This window comes from Hyaena hyaena, unplaced genomic scaffold (assembly GCF_003009895.1).
Source record: "Hyaena hyaena isolate Hyena2069 unplaced genomic scaffold, ASM300989v1 scaffold_836, whole genome shotgun sequence".
In the NCBI taxonomy this organism is placed as follows: domain Eukaryota; kingdom Metazoa; phylum Chordata; class Mammalia; order Carnivora; family Hyaenidae; genus Hyaena; species Hyaena hyaena.
In genome coordinates, this window is record NW_024081464.1 from 218,032 (window position 1) to 237,249 (window position 19,218).

Sequence of the window (19,218 nt, forward strand, 5' to 3'; positions counted from 1 at the left end):
GAGAGAGAGAAGAGGACGAGCAGGGGAAGGGCAGAAAGAGAGGGAGTGAGAGAGAATCCTCTCTCGGGACTCAATCTCACAACCAGGAGATCATGACCTGAGCAGAAATCAAGAGTGGGACCCTTAACCAACTGAGTCACCCAGGAGCCCCATGTCTTTATATTTTCAATTGGGTCAAACTATACATACCATTTTGCAAAATCCTACTTCAAAATTGTGTCTGGTAAATATGGAATACAAAAAAAGAATATTCATAGCACATGAGTCAAGTTGAAAGAGTAATGAGATGAGCACACAGCACAGCCCCTCCCGTCTTCAGAAGGGGAAAGTGACCGCCGTCTGCCCAGTCTGTCCTTCACCCCAGGACCCCCTCCCCTGAATGTGTTTATCATTCCGTAGCTTTGCTTTTTTGTGTCATCACGTGTGTATACTGTTAAAGACTGGTTTAATTTTGCCTGTTACGATCTTTCAGTCAATCGAGTCAAACACCATGTGTTCTTCTGAGACTTGGTTTTCAGATCTTCATGACGTTTGTGAATGTCATCCACGTCGACACATGTAGCTAGAGCTCATCAGCTCCCACAGGGGCGCGGAATTTCCTTGCATGACTATGCCCCAGTTTTTCTGTTCCTCTGCCATTAGTCCTAAGGATGATTTCCACACTCGACAATTTTTACGTATCGTTATTATTATTACTTTTGCTGGGAGCACTATTGAATGTATTTCCTGGTACACATACGCAAAAGTTTCTCTACAGGGTACATACCGAGGGACATATTTGCTGAGTTTCAGGGAAATATGCTTTTAAAAGAATTTTTTCCTGGAACAAATACCCTTTTGCAGCTTCATGACTTAATGGCAGAGCCAGGAGTTTAACCCAGGTGATCCAGCTTCCCACCCACTCCCCGCCTCCCCCATTCCATAGCTGCATCTTACAAAGCTGGGGTACCCCCACACCCCTGCCTCTAACCCCATGTAGGGTCCCATGTGAGATGGCAAGGTACCTGAGAGTGGTGGCACCATGTGTATGGTCTACCTGTGCAACCTCCTGCTGACAAAGCAGCTTCCCTCCCCCCCAGACCACCCAGCTGCCTCACTGGGCCCTGCCCAGGCCTCGGGCATTGAACTAATGCAGCATGCCTGTGTCTCTACTTCAGGTCCTGTTTAACCACCTAGCTCCTTTGCCTCTGGACACGCACCCAGACCAAGGTAAGAAGGGGGTGCTTTGGAAGCTGAGGCTCCCTGCCCGGCCATGAGTAGTCAGCACAGGGGCCCAGTGGGGGGCAGCTTCCTGGAGAGGACTGGGCAGGCCAGAAAGAAGGCTGGGGACGGGGGTGCTGAACCAGGCACAGTTTTCACCTGTCTGTGGGAGCCTCTCCAGGAACCAAGCATCAGTCCCTGTATCTGAGCCTGGGTGGGTTTTCTTTAAAAAAGGACTTTACAGACTATAAATGAGACAAAAAGAAAACCGTTACAGTAAATACAAATGGCATAAAGACAAACCCAAATTTTCCAAGATTCTAACTCCCAACCTCAGAGGGGGAGGGCCTACGACAGGTCTGCATCTTCCCTCCTGCCCTCAGTCTATTCTGTGAATGGAAGCATCTTCCGCCCTCCCCCCCACCCCCACCCGCCCGGGAGAGAGAGAGAGAAAGACAGATAGACAGACAGACACACAGAGTGTGAGTTGGGAAGGGACACAGAGAGAGGGAGACACAGAATCTGAAGCAGGTTCCAGGCTCTGAGCTGTCAGCACAGAGATCGATGCAGGGCTCAAACTCACGAACCCTGAGATCATGACCTGACCTGAAGTAAGACGCTTAACTGACTGAACCACCCAGGCGCCCCAGCAACATCTTTTTCCCACTTCTTCCCTACTATCCAAAGCCATTGCCGACCTTCTGACTGCTCATACCATCCTCCCTCACCCCCAGTCTCTACTTCCACTCTGATAGATAGGACAGTTGGGGGTCCCATAATGAGTGACCTTGGCCTTCCTGGGTCAGGGGTGTGGACCGGGGCACTCACAGGATGGTAGCTTCATACAGAATTGGCTTACAGGCACTTATAACCCACTTACACACGGCACCAGGAGCTCTGTCAGCGCCAGTCAGCCATTCTCTCATACAGCATGCATTGAGCCAATAGCATCCAGAGGCTTGCCGGGTCCGAGTCCTGGGGAAACTATAGAACTGAGTGAGATGTGGTTCCTCCCCCGAAAGAGCTCAGAATGGCAGACTCATGAGCAAAATGCTGAACCGAGATAACGATTAATTACCGTGAATCACCATTAATTACCAAGGTTTACCCTTCACTTCCTCCTGGGGGCTTCACATCTCCAGTAAGGAAGTCTGATGGCGGGGGGAGGTGGGGCAATCAACTAACTGCCTTTGGTGCAATAACTTGAATCTCAGAACTGGGGGTGGGGGGCACTGTCATCTAGTCCAATCACCTCTTCCCACCATGGGGAGGTGATGAGCCCGACGTCACCCCACGCATCGGTCACAAAGCTGGGTGGTCTACTCCCAGGTGAGCTAGGTGGTCCTCAAGTGACCTTCTTCCAGGTGGGTCTGGGCTCCCCAGGGCTGTACAGAAAAGCCCTTCTCACTAGCGGTGGTCATTTGAACGTCCATTCCAGGGACCACCGGCAAGCCAGGGGGTCAGCCTGCCGACAGAAAGCTCACCACAGCACCCCCCGCCTCTGCCCCAGCCTAACCCCCTAGCAGCCAGATGCCCCACCACGCAGACTTACCTGCTGGGCCGGGGGTGCCCCTCTCTTGCTTGTTCATTCTAGAGGAGCATTTCGTGGTGGCCCTGTATGACTACACCTCAGTGAATGACAGGGACCTGCAGATGCTGAAGGGGGAGAAGCTGCAGATATTAAAGGAGTAAGTTTCTGGAAGTTGGCCCTGGGGTCAGAGGCCTCTGTGGCTCCCTGTCACAGCAGGACTGCCTCCCTGCCGTCCACCTCCCCACCCCACCCACACCCTCCATGGCTACCTCCAAAGGATCTTCTCCATATCCCACCCCAGCCCATTCACCCACCTTTTTTTTTTTTTTTTAACTTGACCCAATCATCTTCCTTCTAGCCACCATTCCAAAGTCTTCCTCACGTAGTGGTTTCCATTCTCCCTCTTCGGCTCCAGTGTCAAAATCCTCCTCTTCCTTTAAACCCACAACTAACGTCACCTCCTCCATGCAGTCCTCCTGACAGTGCTTGCCTAGCTGCACTGTCTCCCTTGCCCGACAAGACTCACACAGGGTTCTACTCATGAAATTAACTTTATTTCCTTCTCAGAAACTCTGCCAAAGTCTGTTCTCTCTCAAACATCTGGCTTGTCCTGTGAAGCCCCGGGGGCCTGCTTTTGTTCTTGAAGTTCCACAACGGCCTTGAGCCAAAAGTTCAAAAGCCCAGCCTTCTACAGGTCTATGTGGGGTGCCCGGCTCCTCCTCTGAGCAGCTCTCCTCATGCGTTTGGCCTTCCCATCCAGCCTCAACTCACTCACTAAATTCTTCCTCTGTCCCATTAATCAAGAGGAAGGCTACTCGGAAGACAGGGGCCCTCTGGGGCGGTCAGACTGTCTGGACAAACTTCCCCTGGAGGCCCCACCGTCCCCTTCCTCCCTGGGCCTGCCAGATGCTCAGCGTTAGCCCCTCCTCACCCCCCCACCCCCAGCAACTTGTCCAAGTTCCCTCTCGCCAGCCCTCCGTGAATCCTCTGCCTCGGGGAGGAGATCCTACGGGGGGGGGGGGGGGGGGGGGACCGGGAGCCGTCCCCTGGAAAAGGCCTCCGGGAGCCACGATCCCATTTTTGTTTTTCCTCCTTCTCCGTAGAGTTGGAGACTGGTGGTTGGCCAGGTCTCTCATCACAGGAAGAGAAGGCTACGTGCCCAGCAACTTTGTGGCCCGAGTAGAGACCCTGGAGGTGGAAAAGTAGGTGGACGCATGGAAGGCCCTCAAAGTAGAGGCGTGCTTGCTGCTGCTGCTGTTCGGGGGCCGCTGGGCAGGGAGGGGCCCCAAAGGGGCTGAAAAGTGAGCCTCTGTGAGCCCAGCATGGAGGGGCAAGAAAGGGAAAGGGAGTTGGAATTGCTGGGGAAGGCTTGTCCACCATCCCAGATGACACTCACGTCACTGTCTGGTGCGCAGGGAGCCACCCCTCCGTGCTCACCACACTCTTTCCATCTGTGAAACGGGGCTGCCTCTTTCCTGGACCATCGCCTTGCAAAGCTAGCATCAAGGCACAGCAATCAGTGCCTCTCCTCCAAAGCCTCCCTTGGGCAGGACTCAGGCGTTCAGACCTCAGGGGGGCTCACAGGGTGGTGACCTCATTCAGAATTGGGCTACAGAGGGCGCGCTCCCCAGCGTCCTCATAACTTACTTCCATGCGGCACCGGGAAGGTCTATCTCAGCCAGCCAGGGCTTTGGTCATTCTCGCCCTCACACAGCATGCACTGAGCAAACAGTACCCAGGGCCTGGCTCTGCCCAAGAACTGAGAAAGTTGTAAAGATGTGGGACCAAGGGCACTGACTTCCACGATGACTGGTCCAGGCCTGAGAGGAACATGGCAGGAATCTGTGCCCTGAGGGTCTCAGCACTTTGTCTAATTCAGAGACTTGACCTCGAGGAGGGTGTGCTTTTTTTTAAATTTTTAAAATGTTTATTTATTTTTAAGACAGACAGAGACAGAGAGCGGATGGGGGAGGGGCAGAGAGTGAGGGAGACACAGAATCAGAAGCAGGCTCCAGGCTCCTGATGCAGGGCTCAAACCCCAAGCTATGAGATCATGACCTGAAACAAAGTCAGATGCTTAACCAACTGAGCCACCCAGGTACCTGGGGTGTGCTTTGAGGGATGGTGGTTGGGTGCATTTTCCCATAATAGAATTAACAAGGGGCATCGTCCTAAATGTTATCATTTCAAGAAAATAGTAAGTCCATCCGCTGATGGGAAGTGAGAAGACAAGGAGGGCACAGGGACCAAGGGGCATTTCATGAATCAAGATGTGACGACTGTTGTTAGTTCGGGGTTAACTCAAAAACAGGAAAACACTATTTTATTTCTCTGGGTGAGGCATACAGCTTAGGAGAGGTTTGGACAAGAATATTCTGCAGAGCATGGCCAGCCTCTGAGGTTTGCCTGCCTTTGCCTTTTCCAGGTGGTTCTTTAGATCAATTAGCCGGAAGGATGCTGAGAGGCAGCTTCTGGTTCCGATCAATAAGGCGGGCTCCTTTCTTATCAGAGAGAGTGAAACCAACAAAGGTAAGCGTGGCGCCCAGCACGCCCTTCCTGTGCAGTCCCTGGGAAGCCCGACCTGAGGCTGCTTCTGGGAGGGTACAAGGGAGGGAAACACCAGTCAGGAGACCCCAGCGGCTCCTGGGCCTCTGGTCTCCCTTCCAATTCAGGTCCTGCCTGGACAGCCTAGTGGTTGAGTGTGAGGCTGTAGCGCCAACAGGTGTCCCTTGGCCAAGCTGGAAATGTACAAGGTGCAGGTAGGACAGCTGGAAAGCTGCTCCCATCCGGGGCCCCTGTGCACCATCTCTGGCTCAACAGGGGTGCTGAGGCTGGCGGGGTCCGAAGAGGGAGCACGACCCAGAGGCACATTTTGGAATCAAAGGATTTGGGAGCTGAGACTCCTTACAGATCATCTCAGCCAGAGGCTGTGACCTCAGACACTTCCAGAAGCTTGGAAGGTGGCGTAAGTTTGCAGAATGGCCCGTGGCTGGAAATGAAGGAAGGAGGTGGCCATGTGGAGAACTGGGAGCACTCATGCATTCCAACCCACTGACTGAGAAAAACACTTCTGCCACTATCTGCAGCCACTGGGCTTTCTCATTGTCTTTCATTAGGTTTCTCTCCTTCTTAAAGATCCTTTATTATAAAATATAAAACATATAAAAATCACATAAATTATAAATGAGTCCGTAATTATACATATAAAGTCATAATAGGTAAATACCTGTGCAGCCACAAGAGAGAGAACATTCCAGACATCCAGAGCCCCTCTCACTGCTCCACTTGTGCCCCGTATTCAATCTCCCCACCCCCCAAAGAGGTCACAGCTATCTCGAATTTGGGGGAAATCCTTCCTTGCTTTTCCTTAGTCTTACCATCCATGTTTTGTCTGTTCTTCAACTTTATGCAAATGGAATCGTACTATTTTTATTTTTGTGTGTCTTGTTCCTTTCACCCGACATCGTGAGATTCTATATTAATTTTCCAGGCTGCTATAACAAAGTACCAGCCACTGGCATAAACAACAGAAATGTTCTGTCTCACAGTGCTGGAGGTCCGAGGGTCAATATGTCAGCAGGACAAGCCTCCTTGGCTTGTAATGGTCATCCTGTCCCTGTGTCATCACCTGGTCTTTCCTCAGTCTGTGTCCTAATCCCCTCCTCTTATAAGGACACCAGTCATTGGATTAGGGCCCCCCAGGGGCCTCAAAATCACCCCTTTAAAGAGCCCATCTCCAAATATAGTCACATTCTGAAGTACTGGAGGTTAGGACTTCAACATAAGAATTCGGGGGGGGAGCACAAATATATATATATTTGTATATACATATATATATATATACTTCCTGGTAGATGTTTGCCATCTTTGGGATGCTGACCCAATACCCCTGTTTGGAAGATGAGGAAACTGAGTCCCTAAGGGAGGAGGTGACTCACATGAGGCCAACAGTGAACAAGGGTCAGACCCCAACTCATCTAAGAGGCTTCAAAAGCTCTAAAATGTGGGGTGCTTGAGTTGGTCAGTTGATTTAGCATCCAACTTTGGCTCAGGTCATGATCTCGTGGTCTGTGATTTGAGCCCATGTCAGGCTCTCTGCTGTCACCAGAAAACCCTGCTTCAGATTGTCTGTCCCCGTCTCTCTGCCCCTCCCCCATATCCTCTCTCTCTCTCTCTCTCTCTCACTCAAAATAAATAAATAAACTTTTTTAAAATGGTGTTCAGGGCCAGGTTGAGGAGGAGGAGGGGTGCATTGTAAGTTGGGTGCTCTGTGCAGAATTTCTGGAAACACACCAATGGATACATTACATTACACACACACACACACACATACACACAGACATTGCCACTGTTCCATTTTAGCAGCAAAACACCTATGACCAAGAAATAATATGGAAATCACTGGGGATGACATACATGTTCTGTTGTTGTAGAATATTTCAAACATATACAGAAGTAGAGAGAATAGTATAATGGAACCCTCTGTACCCAAGACTCAGCTTCAACAAATGATCACTCAGCCAATCTTACCTCATGTATATCCCCATCCATCCCTATTATGTTGAAGCAAGTTCCAGAATCATGTGATTTCACCCCGGAAATGATGTTTTAATCACTGCCTATTGCTAAGGTGCCCAATGGAGTGAAAGAGACCCATGACCTCAGTATGGAGGAAGGGGTTCTCCAAAGGTGGGGGTGTCCCCTCCTGTCCTTGTCCACTCTAGTCCAAGCTAGAAATTGGCCAGATGGAGCTGGAGCTGCAGGATGGTCCCAGCATCCCCAACCGCACACACATGTATGCACACATACACACATGTGCACACACACTCCTCAGAACTCCAAAACAAGCGCCTTCCATCTGCATCTGAAGGCCACAGCCAGGGGGTGCAAGGCAGGGAAGGAATGCTCCCTTCAGAAGCAGGGGAAGTGAATTCTAGCCCCATGTGGCCTCCAGGACGTCCAGTAGCCTCTCAAGCCTCAGTTTATTCGTATCTGAATGAGGACCGGCTAGTTTCCCAATCTGAAGGCAGGCAGTTCTGCCAGTGCTAAGAAATCTCTATCTCTGGGGGGATGCCTAAGGGTCTCAGTCAGTTGAGCATCCAACTCTTTATTTTGGCTGAGGTCATGATCTCATGGGCATGAGATCGAGCCCCATGTCTGGTTCTGCACAGAGCATAGAGCCTGGTTGGGAGTCTCTCTCACCTTCTCTTTCTGCCCTTCCTCCACATGCAGGGGAGCACTCTCTCTCTCTCTCTCTCTCTCTCTCTCTCTCTCAATAAATAAACTTTAAAAAAAAAAAAAGAAATCTCAGTCTCTGGGAGCCCCAGACCAGAAGCTGATAGGATCTGGAGGTTCCCTTTAAGAAGAACACTGAGCTGTCAAAAAATATTAGGGGCAGGCAGCTGGATGAGCCCAGACAAGAGGGAGGTTCCAAATCACAAGCTTCAGCAGCAGCCCTGTGTGGAAGAGAACGCAGTCTCTTTGGCTACTTGTGAAGCATCCTACGCAGGGTGCAGCTGAAAAAATGAGGAAAAGGGCCCTTTTCCTTGCTATGGTGGTGTGAGGATGAATGAACTTACTAGAGTTATTCTCTGGTTTCTTAGATACTGGGCCACAGTTGCGCCTACCAGAGGGCGGGGGAAGACCATTTGCAGGAGGCAGGCTGGGGCTGGTGTCATGGGCAAGGAATGGGCTTGGGAGCGGCAAGGTGTACACACATCTTGCATCATTTCACAAGTAGGTGATGAGAAGTGCAATACCTAAGAGAGTTGAGAGAGAAAGGGAGTTGAGATGGAGATAAACTGCACAGTGAAAAATCAAGTGTCCACACCCAGAAAAAGAGGTATCTGAGCCTGACACCTGGCGGGGCAGAGTAGTATTGCTTGTGGTAAATGCATCCTCAGGGAGGATCAGGAGCCCTGAAGCCTGCTGTTGATCAGCAGAGTAGCCTGGAACAAGCTAATTCCACTCCCTGGCCTCAGTTTCCTCATCTTCTGAATAAGAGTGGCATGTGTGGTACCCAGAGAGCTGGACAGAGGCATTTTATAAAAACATCAAGTTTATGAAAAGAAGTTTCTCCATTGGAAACTCTTGCTTCCTAAATTGCTCTTAACCTTTTAGCATCTGCTACCCCTGGTCTGCAGCAATCGATAACATACATGACAAAATGCAGAGATGTATGTATGAATTTGAACAAAACTCCAGAAAATAGCTTATTATGTTCTCCTCCACAAACATGAGTGCTTCAAGGTTGGGATGGGCTCTTGTTTGTGGAGGTAAAGTCAGCCTTTTCAGCTAGAATGAATGAGTGAATGATGCAATGAATCAATCAATCCCCTAGTCCCTCCAATAACTCTACATTTCTCAATCGTCCATGGCAATGAGTCCCCAAATGAGGGACAGCATAGTTGCTAGGAGAGCATCCTGTTTGCTCCAGAGTTCTGTGATTCCATGATTGAATTTTAGGAAATTGGGGGAGGAACATCAAGGCCAGAGTTGGGTGGAGACGATAGTAAAGATTTTCTGGAGGGTTGAGGTTGAGATGAAAGAAAAAGTAACTTATTGTGGAAGCGGTCAAAATGGAGAGCAGAATTTCCAGCCGCAGTGAAAGGAAGCCCAAATCCCAATCTTGATTTTCCCTCTGTATGCCTTACTTCTCATGTGCATATCTCTATTACCCCTCTAGGTGCCTTTTCTTTGACTGTGAAGGATGTAACTACCCAGGGGGAGGTGATCAAGCACTACAAGATCCGCTCCCTGGATGAAGGGGGCTATTACATCTCCCCCCGCATCACCTTCCCCACTCTCCAGGCTCTGGTGCAACATTATTCTCGTAAGAGGAGAGGATGTGATGAGGGTGGGGAGCAGAGGACCCCTTGTATCTGTCACTAAGATCTCAAGATAATGTGAATCACTGATGCCATCTTGAGGGCGGTGGATTATCCCAAGGCTAGACAAATGTCAACATAATGACTCAAAGTCAATGTCCCTAATTCCCTCTTCTGGCTGAGCATGTGACCATTTGGAGAATAACAAGTATTTTCAATCTTAGAGCAGGTTAATGATAGCATGCCTTGCTTTATACAAAATGGATGCAAATAGCTGAGTGTGTGTGTAGTATGTGTGCGCCCATGCACATGTGTACTTGGAAATGGGAGTGTAGTTGACAAAAATGACAACAGCTGGGAAGGATATGTTTCCCCAGAGAGAGACGTGATCAGGCTGCTCTGGTAACCTCGAGCCCTATCTCCTTTTCCCTAATGCAGAGAAAGGGGATGGTTTATGCCAGAGGCTCACTCAACCCTGTGTCAGCCTGGCTCCTCAAAACCTGTGGGCCCAAGATGAATGGGAAATCCCCCGGCAGTCTCTCAAGCTGGTCAAGAAACTCGGGTCCGGGCAGTTTGGTGAAGTCTGGATGGGTGAGTATGTGGCCGCCAGGAGCCTCTCTCTCCCTACCCTGTGTCCCGAAGCACAGAAGGTTCAGGATAGGCGCAGTTCATCATGCTTCCCCAAAACATTTGTTTGGGAGAAGCTGCAGAGGCTATGATACCCATTTTGCAGATGAGATCATGAAGGGAAGGCCAGGACATTGAAGTGACTTGCCCTCAGGACACCATGATGGTGCAGTAGGAATAGAATCCAGCCCTCCCAAAACGTTGGTTTGTTCCCTCCCTCACTCTTCACTTCCCAGGGCTAGCTTCCCATTGATGGGTGGGTGAACTTGAACATCAGGCTATCTCCTCCTAGCTTTGGTTTACCAAATGGAAATGACCTGTTAAACATAGTAAGCAGTGAACCAGGAGCTCCAGGAGTCTGATAATAGACCAAGCCACTGCTTGTGACTGTGTGGCTCTGGCCAAGTCCCTTAACTTTCAGGTCCCTGTGTGTATAGTTGATGATCACTCCTCTGTTCACCATGGGCACTATCAGACTATAACAGATAGTGTTTTATTTCATCCCTGGAATAGTCCATATTGGGGTATGATATCAAGGGAGGATCCTGGTGCCTCCCCAAATCCTCCAGCACCCAGCTGATGCTTGAATCACCTATGGCAGGAACTCTACCTAGGTCCTTGCTAAGCTCCCTTGAGAGGGGCAAGTCCAATTATTGCTTTTCCTTTCAGCATGGATGGGGGACTTGATGGAAGGGAGGGAAGAATGTGGAAGTGTGGGTATTATAAGGAGTGGGAAAGGAACATCACAGGGCACAGAAAGCAGGGAAGGAAGCCTACGAGCCATCTCTACCTCCTAGACAATTTTGCCATGGGCTAGAATGCTTATTTCTGTACGGAAGCTACCATGTGGTAGAAGAGACGCATGCAGGGAAAGGCGGAAGGCTCTGTGGAGGACGATAGGGACACAACATGGACCCAGTGTGGGGGCCAGGAGGTAAACCAGCCCCTCCCAGGCAGAGTAAGTTCCTGAGGTTAACTGCCTGAGGTTCCATTTGAGCTCAAGAGGCTGAGACAGGCTGGCATCCTGCCAAATAAGCCAGCTCCGCCTCAGAAGCTGTATATCCTAGCCCAGGGCTTCTTCCTACGGGGACAGCTCTGGGGTGCCTCAGTCCTGCACCTGTCGAATGAGAAGGGCTCCTGGACGCTTATGTACATTTTGGTTAAGGGATTGCCTCCCACAACCTCTGGGTCTCCTGAATGGCTTCTTTATTCTCTCCCCTGTCCGGGCATAGGTTATTACCAAAACAACGTGAAAGTGGCCATCAAGACTTTAAAGGAGGGAACCATGTCTCCAGAGGCCTTCCTGGCTGAGGCCAATCTGATGAAAACCCTCCAGCACGAGAGGCTGGTTCGTCTCTATGCTGTGGTCACCAAGGAACCCATTTACATCGTGACTGAGTACATGGCCAGAGGTGGTGTCTGGTGTGGGGCTGCATCCCTCAGACAGGGGCGGGGAGGGGCGGACAAGGGTGAGGCTGATCTGCCTGGTGGGTCTGCTGGTGAGGGGATTCACTGTGGGGGATCACTGGGCCGTGGGCCGGAGCAATTAGCCAGCGTCCTACAGGTCTAAGCTGTTCTGTGTGCCTGGGGGGCAGGAGGGAAGGGTGGTGAGAAACGAGTGGGTCAGTGGTTCTTACAGAGCTGTGTCCTCCATTTAGAAGCACTTCCACCCGCATTTTTGGAGGGCATCTTCTGTGCCCAGCACTGTTAGATGCCCACTAGGGAGGACAGAGCATTGCAAAGAGTAGCGGGCTGGGCGTCCAGACATGGGTTCTGGTCCCAGTTCTGCCACTTACTAGGCATGGGACCTTTGACAACCATATGAGCACTTGACAACAGGGATGAAAAGAGAGATTGGCCCAGCTGGCCTCTGAGGTCCATGGTGGGGTCAAGGTCTCATGAGCCAGTGGGCCAGGGGTTGAGCGTCAGCCTGTGGCCTCCTTCCCACGCCTCCTGTGACCCTGGTTGCCCACTGCTTCCTGTAGGATCCTAAGATGCCATATTAACACAGTTCCTTAGAAATCGTCCTGCAGGGGACAACTTGAGCTGGGAGTGCGATGGCTCCCCTGCTCACCTCTCAGCCCCACCTCAGATGACTGTCCCTCCCAGCTCTTAGATGCCAGGGAGGAGCTGCGTTGGTCCCCTGCACCAAACCCCAGGGACAGGTCTCTCCATTCTGGCGTTTTCTTGCACCCCTAGTCCTCAGAGGCAGAATGTCTGCAAACAAAGGATGAAGAGTACAAGAAGACACTTTGGAAAATCACGTGAGAAATAAGCACTAAACTTACAGTCAGAAGAACAGGCTCTGTGCCTGGCTTCCAGGCTGGGTGACCCCGAACCTGAGTGAAACCTAACTTTCTCTGAGCAGCGGCGAGTATATTTGCAGCCTCCTGGGGTGCTATGAGGACTGAGAGTAGAATTTCTGTAAAGCAGAAAGCCCTCGGCAGCGATGGGTGGCTTTTCTTCTATGTACTAGAGATCTGCCAGGGCGCCCTGTACTTCCTGATGCCAGGTGGGGAGCAGCCCACACGTGGGAGAGGCTGGCACAGCCAGGGCTGGATCATTTCACAGAAGAGCAGATGCAACATCTCTTTCCTTAGGATGCTTACTGGATTTCCTGAAGACAGATGAAGGTAGCAGACTGTCCCTCCCAAGACTGATCGACATGTCAGCCCAGGTTTGTGAGCTACCAAGGGGAGAGGTGCCCAGGAGTCATGATGCACAAAAGGACCCAAGACCCAAGACCCACGGCCCTCTCTTCTGTGCCCTGTGGCTTAACAAAATCGGCTGTTTAGAGGTTGTATCTATTAAATTTAGGTTGGGCTGTAAAGGACAGAAAATCCAAAGTAATAATGGTTTAAATGCCTAAACATTCAGAGGTGGGCAGTCTGGGGCAGGTAGGTGGGTCCGCCTCTCAAAGCCACATGTTTCTTCCCCCTGTTGGGTACTTAGCGTGTCATCTTATTGTCCAAGATGGCCGCTCACACTTTATCATCTTGTCCTCTTCTCAGTAGACAGGAAGTAGTAAAGGGGGGAGAAAGCCCACCTTCTTCCCTTTAGAGACATGTCCCTGAAGTCACCCACTGTACTTGCTTTAACATCCCTCCCTCCCCCCAGCCATGTCACCTGGCCACACCCAGGCTGCAAGGGAGCTTGGAAATGTAGTCTGCACTCTGGGCAGCCAGGATGGGAGGAGGTGAGTCCTATTACTAAAGAAGAGAGGGAGAATGGATGGTGTGGGAAGCCTATCAGTTCACATAAACCCCATTTAACGCTGTAGGCAGGTGTTTTGTTGTGACCTCACTTCTTCTCCGATGGTGCCCAGAAATGCCTTCTATAGCAGGAGAATCACAATCCAGACTTCATGAAGTAAAGAGTAAAATGAAGAGGAGGGATCTTCCCCCCACCCTGGAGATTTTAGCTGAAGGTTCTAACTGGCAGGAAAACACATCTGGCAGCCCTGAGTGTGTCTGTTAAAACTGAGACCCTCAGCAGAAAAGCTTTGGTCTGTGGTCAGCCTGTGAGACACATAAACACACACACATATCCGGCTGCAGAGAGGAAACCTCCCCCTCACCCCACACCACCCCATCCCCACCCTGTCTGGTATTATCTGCTATTAGTATCAGTGCAGGAACTGATGTCACGACACCCTTTTTCCACTGAGGTGAGCACAGATGGGTTTGAGTAGGCTGGTGAGTGGTCTCGGAAAATTATCGCTGCTAACCAGTTTCGAACCACATAACAGTGATAAGCCTGTCCACCCATTTTCTTTCTTTCTTTTCCTTTTCTCAGTCTCCTCTGTCTCTTCTCAATCCCTGGAGAAATCTTGGATCACTCAGGGGCAAAGGATGTGAAAAGCCACCTGCATTTAGACATAGATGTAGCCAAGAATCTAAGGGTTGGGAAACCAGAAAATCAGAACCTTCCAGGTGAACGACTTCTAAACTGTTAGCGCCTCACCACGCATGCCTGCGTGTGCGCACACTACCCTTCTGGGCACTCCTTTTCTTGCTTTGCAGGATGTAATGCAAACCTCCCCTACAACCACAACCCATGTGCCCTATTTGGCAAAGCCACACAGCAGCTCCCAAATGTGCGGTCACACCTGTGAGCCCTTGCTCAGGTTTCCTCCCTCTGCTTAGAATACCTGGGCGTATTCCTGGCATTTCACTTGACAAACTCCTGATCAATATTCAAGACCTAAACTAAATTAAATTGAATTAGAATTTCCCTGGACAGGAAAGTGGCACAGGGCACTTAGCACCCGTGTTTCTTTAGTATTGCATGTGGTATAGTCTTCTCCTCGAAAGTACATCTGGGTCCTCTCAACCTTTTAAAAAAATTATTTCTAGTACTGCTCAATACATATTTCTTAATGGGATGGGTACTGGTAAGTGCTGTCCAGATACCAGGCATTTGGTATTCAGCTCTACAGCCCCTCCAGTACCATATCAATAAATATATTGATGGAATGATTTAGCAAAGGAATAAATAAGTGAATGGTTTTGCGACTAAGCCAATGCAAATGGACAGATACAGAGAAGTGGGATGAATTCCAGGGCTGGCTTCTTGTGATAGCAAGTCTGAGGAGGTAAATCAGCATCTTATTCTCTGCCTCAGTTTCTTCATCCATCAATTGGGAGTGCAATGGATAAAGCCCGAATGAATTTCCTCCACTAAAAAACACAAGAGCAACTCAAGAGCAATTCAAGTAGTTATTCCTGGCCCAGTGCTGGTGGTCAGGGACAGAAACAGAAACTGCCCATGTTCCATTGGGATTCTGCGCCTGCCTCGGGCAGTGCTGGGTTAGGGCCTTGACCACCTATCTCATCTATTGCTCACCTCAACTCTGTACCCTGGAGACCCCTTTTCTCAAGTTCTAGGTCAGGATAGTGACCCTTCAGAGAGCTTAAGCAACCTGCTGGGGGCGGAGGTCGATGACTCCAATCCAGGGCTCCCTGCTCCTGGAACAGGGCATCCAACGTGACAAGGAGATAAGACCCTTTCCTTCCCTGCTTCCCTGTCCTCTCCTTCCCGTGCCCCCTAAGAGACCTTCATCTCTCCTGGTTTCATTCTGCTCTCCACCTCCCCTGCAGACACTTGCAAGGAGAGAGAAGCGGGTGAGGGTTCAGGTCGTTCTGGCTCTGACGTCAGCGGCCCTGCCTTGCTGGGCTTTCAGGCGGCCGGGGTTTATGGCTTGTCTAACAGGGGAACGAGTGAAGCCATTTTCCTTCTCTACTCAGGAAGCTGCTCCTTCCCCAGCAGAACCACCTTCTATGCACCTACCAACAAACACGAACACACCCCCTCAAGTGTTCCTGTCCCTTCCAGGCTGTGAGAGCATGAAGGCTGGCTTTCCAGACAGGGTCCTTCCTCTCCTGATAGGGGCTGTGCAGGGGACACTGGGTGGGCTCCGTCCGTGCAGAGAGGTCCCTCCGCAATCTTTCACTGTGTGGCCTGTTCCCTCAGATTGCCGAAGGAATGGCGTATATTGAGCAAATGAATTCAATCCACCGCGACCTGAGGGCGGCCAACATCCTGGTGTCTGAGTCTCTGTGCTGCAAAATCGCTGACTTCGGCTTGGCCCGCATCATTGACAATGAATACACTGCCCAAGAAGGTGAGAAGGGCCCCCATCTACAGGGAGACCTTGGGCCTTACTTTCCCCACCTCCCTACAACCCCTTGGACTTCTCCTCGTTGCTACAGAGCAGAGCCCTGTGTGGAGATCTGAGAGTGTTATGGTTGTCACAGTCCTGGCCTTACGCCCACCTAGATCGGCGTTTCCCTAGAGGTGCTCGGCAGAGCACTAGTGCCTGATGAGGGATGGGCTTGTGGTGAAGTAGGTTTGGAGATGCTGCATGGTCCACCCAGGCCCCCTTCAGAGATCCCTGATGCACACCAACATATGAAAGGCTCTGAGAAGTCTTGCGGCGAGGGTGCGGTGTACCTGTGCTTCACCTGGTCTCTCCCAAACGAATTTGAGCTTGAGATACTTTTCCCATTAATCTCACAGAACTAGAGTTTCATGGAACACACTTCGGAAAACATTTTTCTAAAGCATGGGCAGCAAACGCTTATGCCTGAATTAGGGTCCCCACGGAGCACTCTGTTTTAGTTCGTTAGTATACCTGAGGTAGGGCTCCTCTTGACTTGAAGCAGTCAAATATATTGATCAAGTAAGCTGGCAAGCAGGCAATATTAGCTGAGCATGTTAATCCGTTGGTACAGGAAGGATCAATAGGGCTTGTTAGCTGACGAAGCTTCAGGCTGGCTGGGGAGATGGAGAAAGCGAGGCAAGGTGAGGGGTAACCCAGTGTTCGAATGCTGAGCAGGGCTGCAGCCATACACAGGGCTTCCTGGGACAACAGGATTGGAATTCCTTCCTTACTGGGACCCCAGGTGTCCCATTTGGCAGGAAGGGATGAACTGAGGCAGGGATGAGTTGACTGGGCTGCAGATTCCTGGTATTAAACACATGAGGTCGAAAATGAGTCTTCCGTCCCAGGTGGAAACACATGGTGGCCCTCTGAAGCCCACTGGGCAAAGACCCAGTCAGGGTGGCAGAGGTGGTATTTATGTCATGTTGTCCCTCTGTGCTGTGGACCCCCAGTAGTGCCCGCACATGCCCGGCCATGGGGTCTCGTGGGTCTTGGTGGCTCTCCGAAAGCATCTCTGTTGTATCCAGTGGTCCAAGCCCTGCCAAGGGGAGAGGAAAGGGGCATAGGCAGTCACTAGCCATGGCCTCCCAAAGCTGCTCATGGCTTTTCTCACAGGGGCCAAGTTCCCCATCAAGTGGACTGCTCCCGAGGCCATCCATTTCGGGGTGTTCACCATCAAAGCAGACGTGTGGTCATTCGGAATCCTCCTGATGGAAATCGTCACTTACGGGCGTATACCCTACCCAGGTAGGTGGCTTCGCCCTGTAGTGACCAGATGGGCTCCCTGCCTCCCTGAAATGGCCGTGGTGACGGATATGCCATGCTTAGTGCCTGGGGCTGCCCGCACACGTGCCAGAATGGAGTCCCCACAGTCAGAACAGAGACCCACGCATGCCAGTCTGAGGACGGAGGTTCTGCCTCCTTCCTCAACATTGCTTCCTGCAACCGGGCTGCGCTCCCTTCATTCAGCAGAAGTCAGTGAGCCTCCAAACCCTGGAAGTAAGTAAGGGTCAGGGTCTGAACTCAAGTTTACTCTGAATTCATTTGTTCTCCGTTGAGGACAGGTTGTCTCCACCTTGGCCTTCCACCTTGGGTGAACTCCCCCAACGCCCTCTCCTGACTATAAAATCCCCCAGTCTCCCTGTCCCAGGTCAGAAGGGCTTGGGCAGCCTAGCGGCCCACAGAAGAGCAGGCTCGCTCAGCGGGCTGGTGCACTTTCTTGAAGCACCTGCCCAGCAAGCGACAGCCTCAGGCCATGTGCTGGGCAGTCCCAGGTAAGCAAGACAGGGCTCCATACACGGAGGAACTGCGTCACAGCCTCGTCTCCGGCTGTTCTCCAAGCAATGGAGTGTAACTAGAGGGATGTTTGACGGTGGCACTGGCCAGACGGCCAGGTGACCTGCCAGGGAGGGGACAGTGGTCTGCGCCTCAGCCATACTCCGCACCCCCCCCCCGCCCGCAGGAATGAGCAACCCCGAGGTCATCCGCTGCCTGGAGCGCGGCTACCGCATGCCGCGCCCCGACGCGTGCCCACCGGAGCTGTACCACGGCGTCATCGCCAAGTGCTGGCGGAGCCGGCCGGAGGAGCGGCCCACCTTCGAGTTCCTGCAGTCGGTGCTCGAGGACTTCCACACGGCCACCGAAGGGCAGTACGAGCTACAGCCCTAGGTCCGGCTCCAGGACACGGATGTGGCACCCACAGGGCCCGGAGATGCTTCGCGCCCCTGGCCCAACCTGTAAGAACTGACAAGGCGTGTTCACCTCGCGGCGCTTATTCCAGCCCAGGGCCGACTGGAAGGGCAGGGAGGCCTTGATAGGCCCATTTCTCAGATGAGGAAAGTAGAGACAGAGGCAGGCTGACAGGTGGGTCACACAGCATGGACTCCGGAGATCCCATCGCAGTCCCACCCTTCTTGGGCTGTGTGACCCTGGGCAAGTTATTTAGCCTCTCTGTTCCTCCCCTGTCTCATCTGTACAACGGGGAAGAACCATAATAGTACCTACCTCATATGTTCCTCAGGAAGCTTACATTAGTTAACCCCAGAAAGATGCCCAGGATAGCCCCTGGCACGCTCCTGGCACACCGTTAAGTGTTTGGCATCATTTTAAGTCTCCCCTGTGCTGGCGCCCAAAGCGAGAAGTGCGCTGCTCTCATGTGCGCGGACCGCGCCCCTGTGCGGCTCCCTCTCTATTATTACCCCAGAAGCAGCCCTGGGGCCTCCGAGATGTCCGCTCAGACACACCTGCTTCAGCTCTGGGCAGGTAGCTCTGACCTGGACTGCACTCCAGCACTTTGGGACTCTTCCGTAATAAAGGCACGATATCTGACCTTTGTTGTGTCGTCACTGGTGACAAGCCCGGACTTCGCTAGGTGACGTAGGTGGTTTGCAGCAGCGGCGAAGCAAGGTACTTGCAGAGGGTGCTGGGTAGAAACCGAGCTCCCAGCTCCAAGGGCAACACATCGCCTTTAGGGGAGGCTTGAGCAGAGCCAGCAGGTGGCGCCCTCACCTCAGAAATCCTGGCCTCTGGATCTGAGTGGGGACGCTTTGCTCTCACAGTGTAGCTGCGAAGCGTGTTGGGTTGTTGGGCGCGTGCACAGGGAAGAGTGAGCGCCCTGGACTCCAGGCTCATGATCAGGGGATGGTAACACCAAAAACGTTCAAGGCTTTGCACTGCTCAGGCTGCTCGCTGTTTATTTTTTGTTTGTTTTATTTATAATACATTTATTATAATAGATTATTCTGAATTAAATTTATTATAATAGATTATTGAGCATTTAGGTTTACTGAAAAATACACAGAAAGTACAAAGAATGCCCCTCTAACCCTCACCCCGCCCCTCAATTTTCCCTGTTATTAACATCTTGCAAT

The 19,218-nt window shown here is 51.4% G+C and overlaps 1 protein-coding gene across 3 annotated transcripts in view; it reads left to right on the plus strand.

The window, feature by feature from the left end:
* BLK (BLK proto-oncogene, Src family tyrosine kinase) overlaps positions 1-18,676 on the plus strand; it is a 73,060-nt gene extending 54,384 nt beyond the window's left edge. For 2 of the 3 annotated variants that reach the window (XM_039219730.1, XM_039219732.1), the window contains 10 exons: positions 1,158-1,209; positions 2,795-2,888; positions 3,835-3,933; positions 5,157-5,260; positions 9,417-9,563; positions 9,997-10,149; positions 11,418-11,597; positions 12,786-12,862; positions 15,658-15,808; positions 16,964-17,757. In XM_039219730.1, the coding sequence (XP_039075661.1) occupies positions 1,158-1,209; positions 2,795-2,888; positions 3,835-3,933; positions 5,157-5,260; positions 9,417-9,563; positions 9,997-10,149; positions 11,418-11,597; positions 12,786-12,862; positions 15,658-15,808; positions 16,964-17,355 (1,449 nt within the window). In that variant the 3' untranslated portion in view covers positions 17,356-17,757. Of the gene's footprint in view, positions 1-1,157; positions 1,210-2,794; positions 2,889-3,834; positions 3,934-5,156; positions 5,261-9,416; positions 9,564-9,996; positions 10,150-11,417; positions 11,598-12,785; positions 12,863-15,657; positions 15,809-16,963; positions 17,758-17,810 lie in introns of those variants that run through there. The other variant, XM_039219731.1, reaches the window with a different exon arrangement.
* Positions 18,677-19,218: the final 542 nt, after the last annotated feature.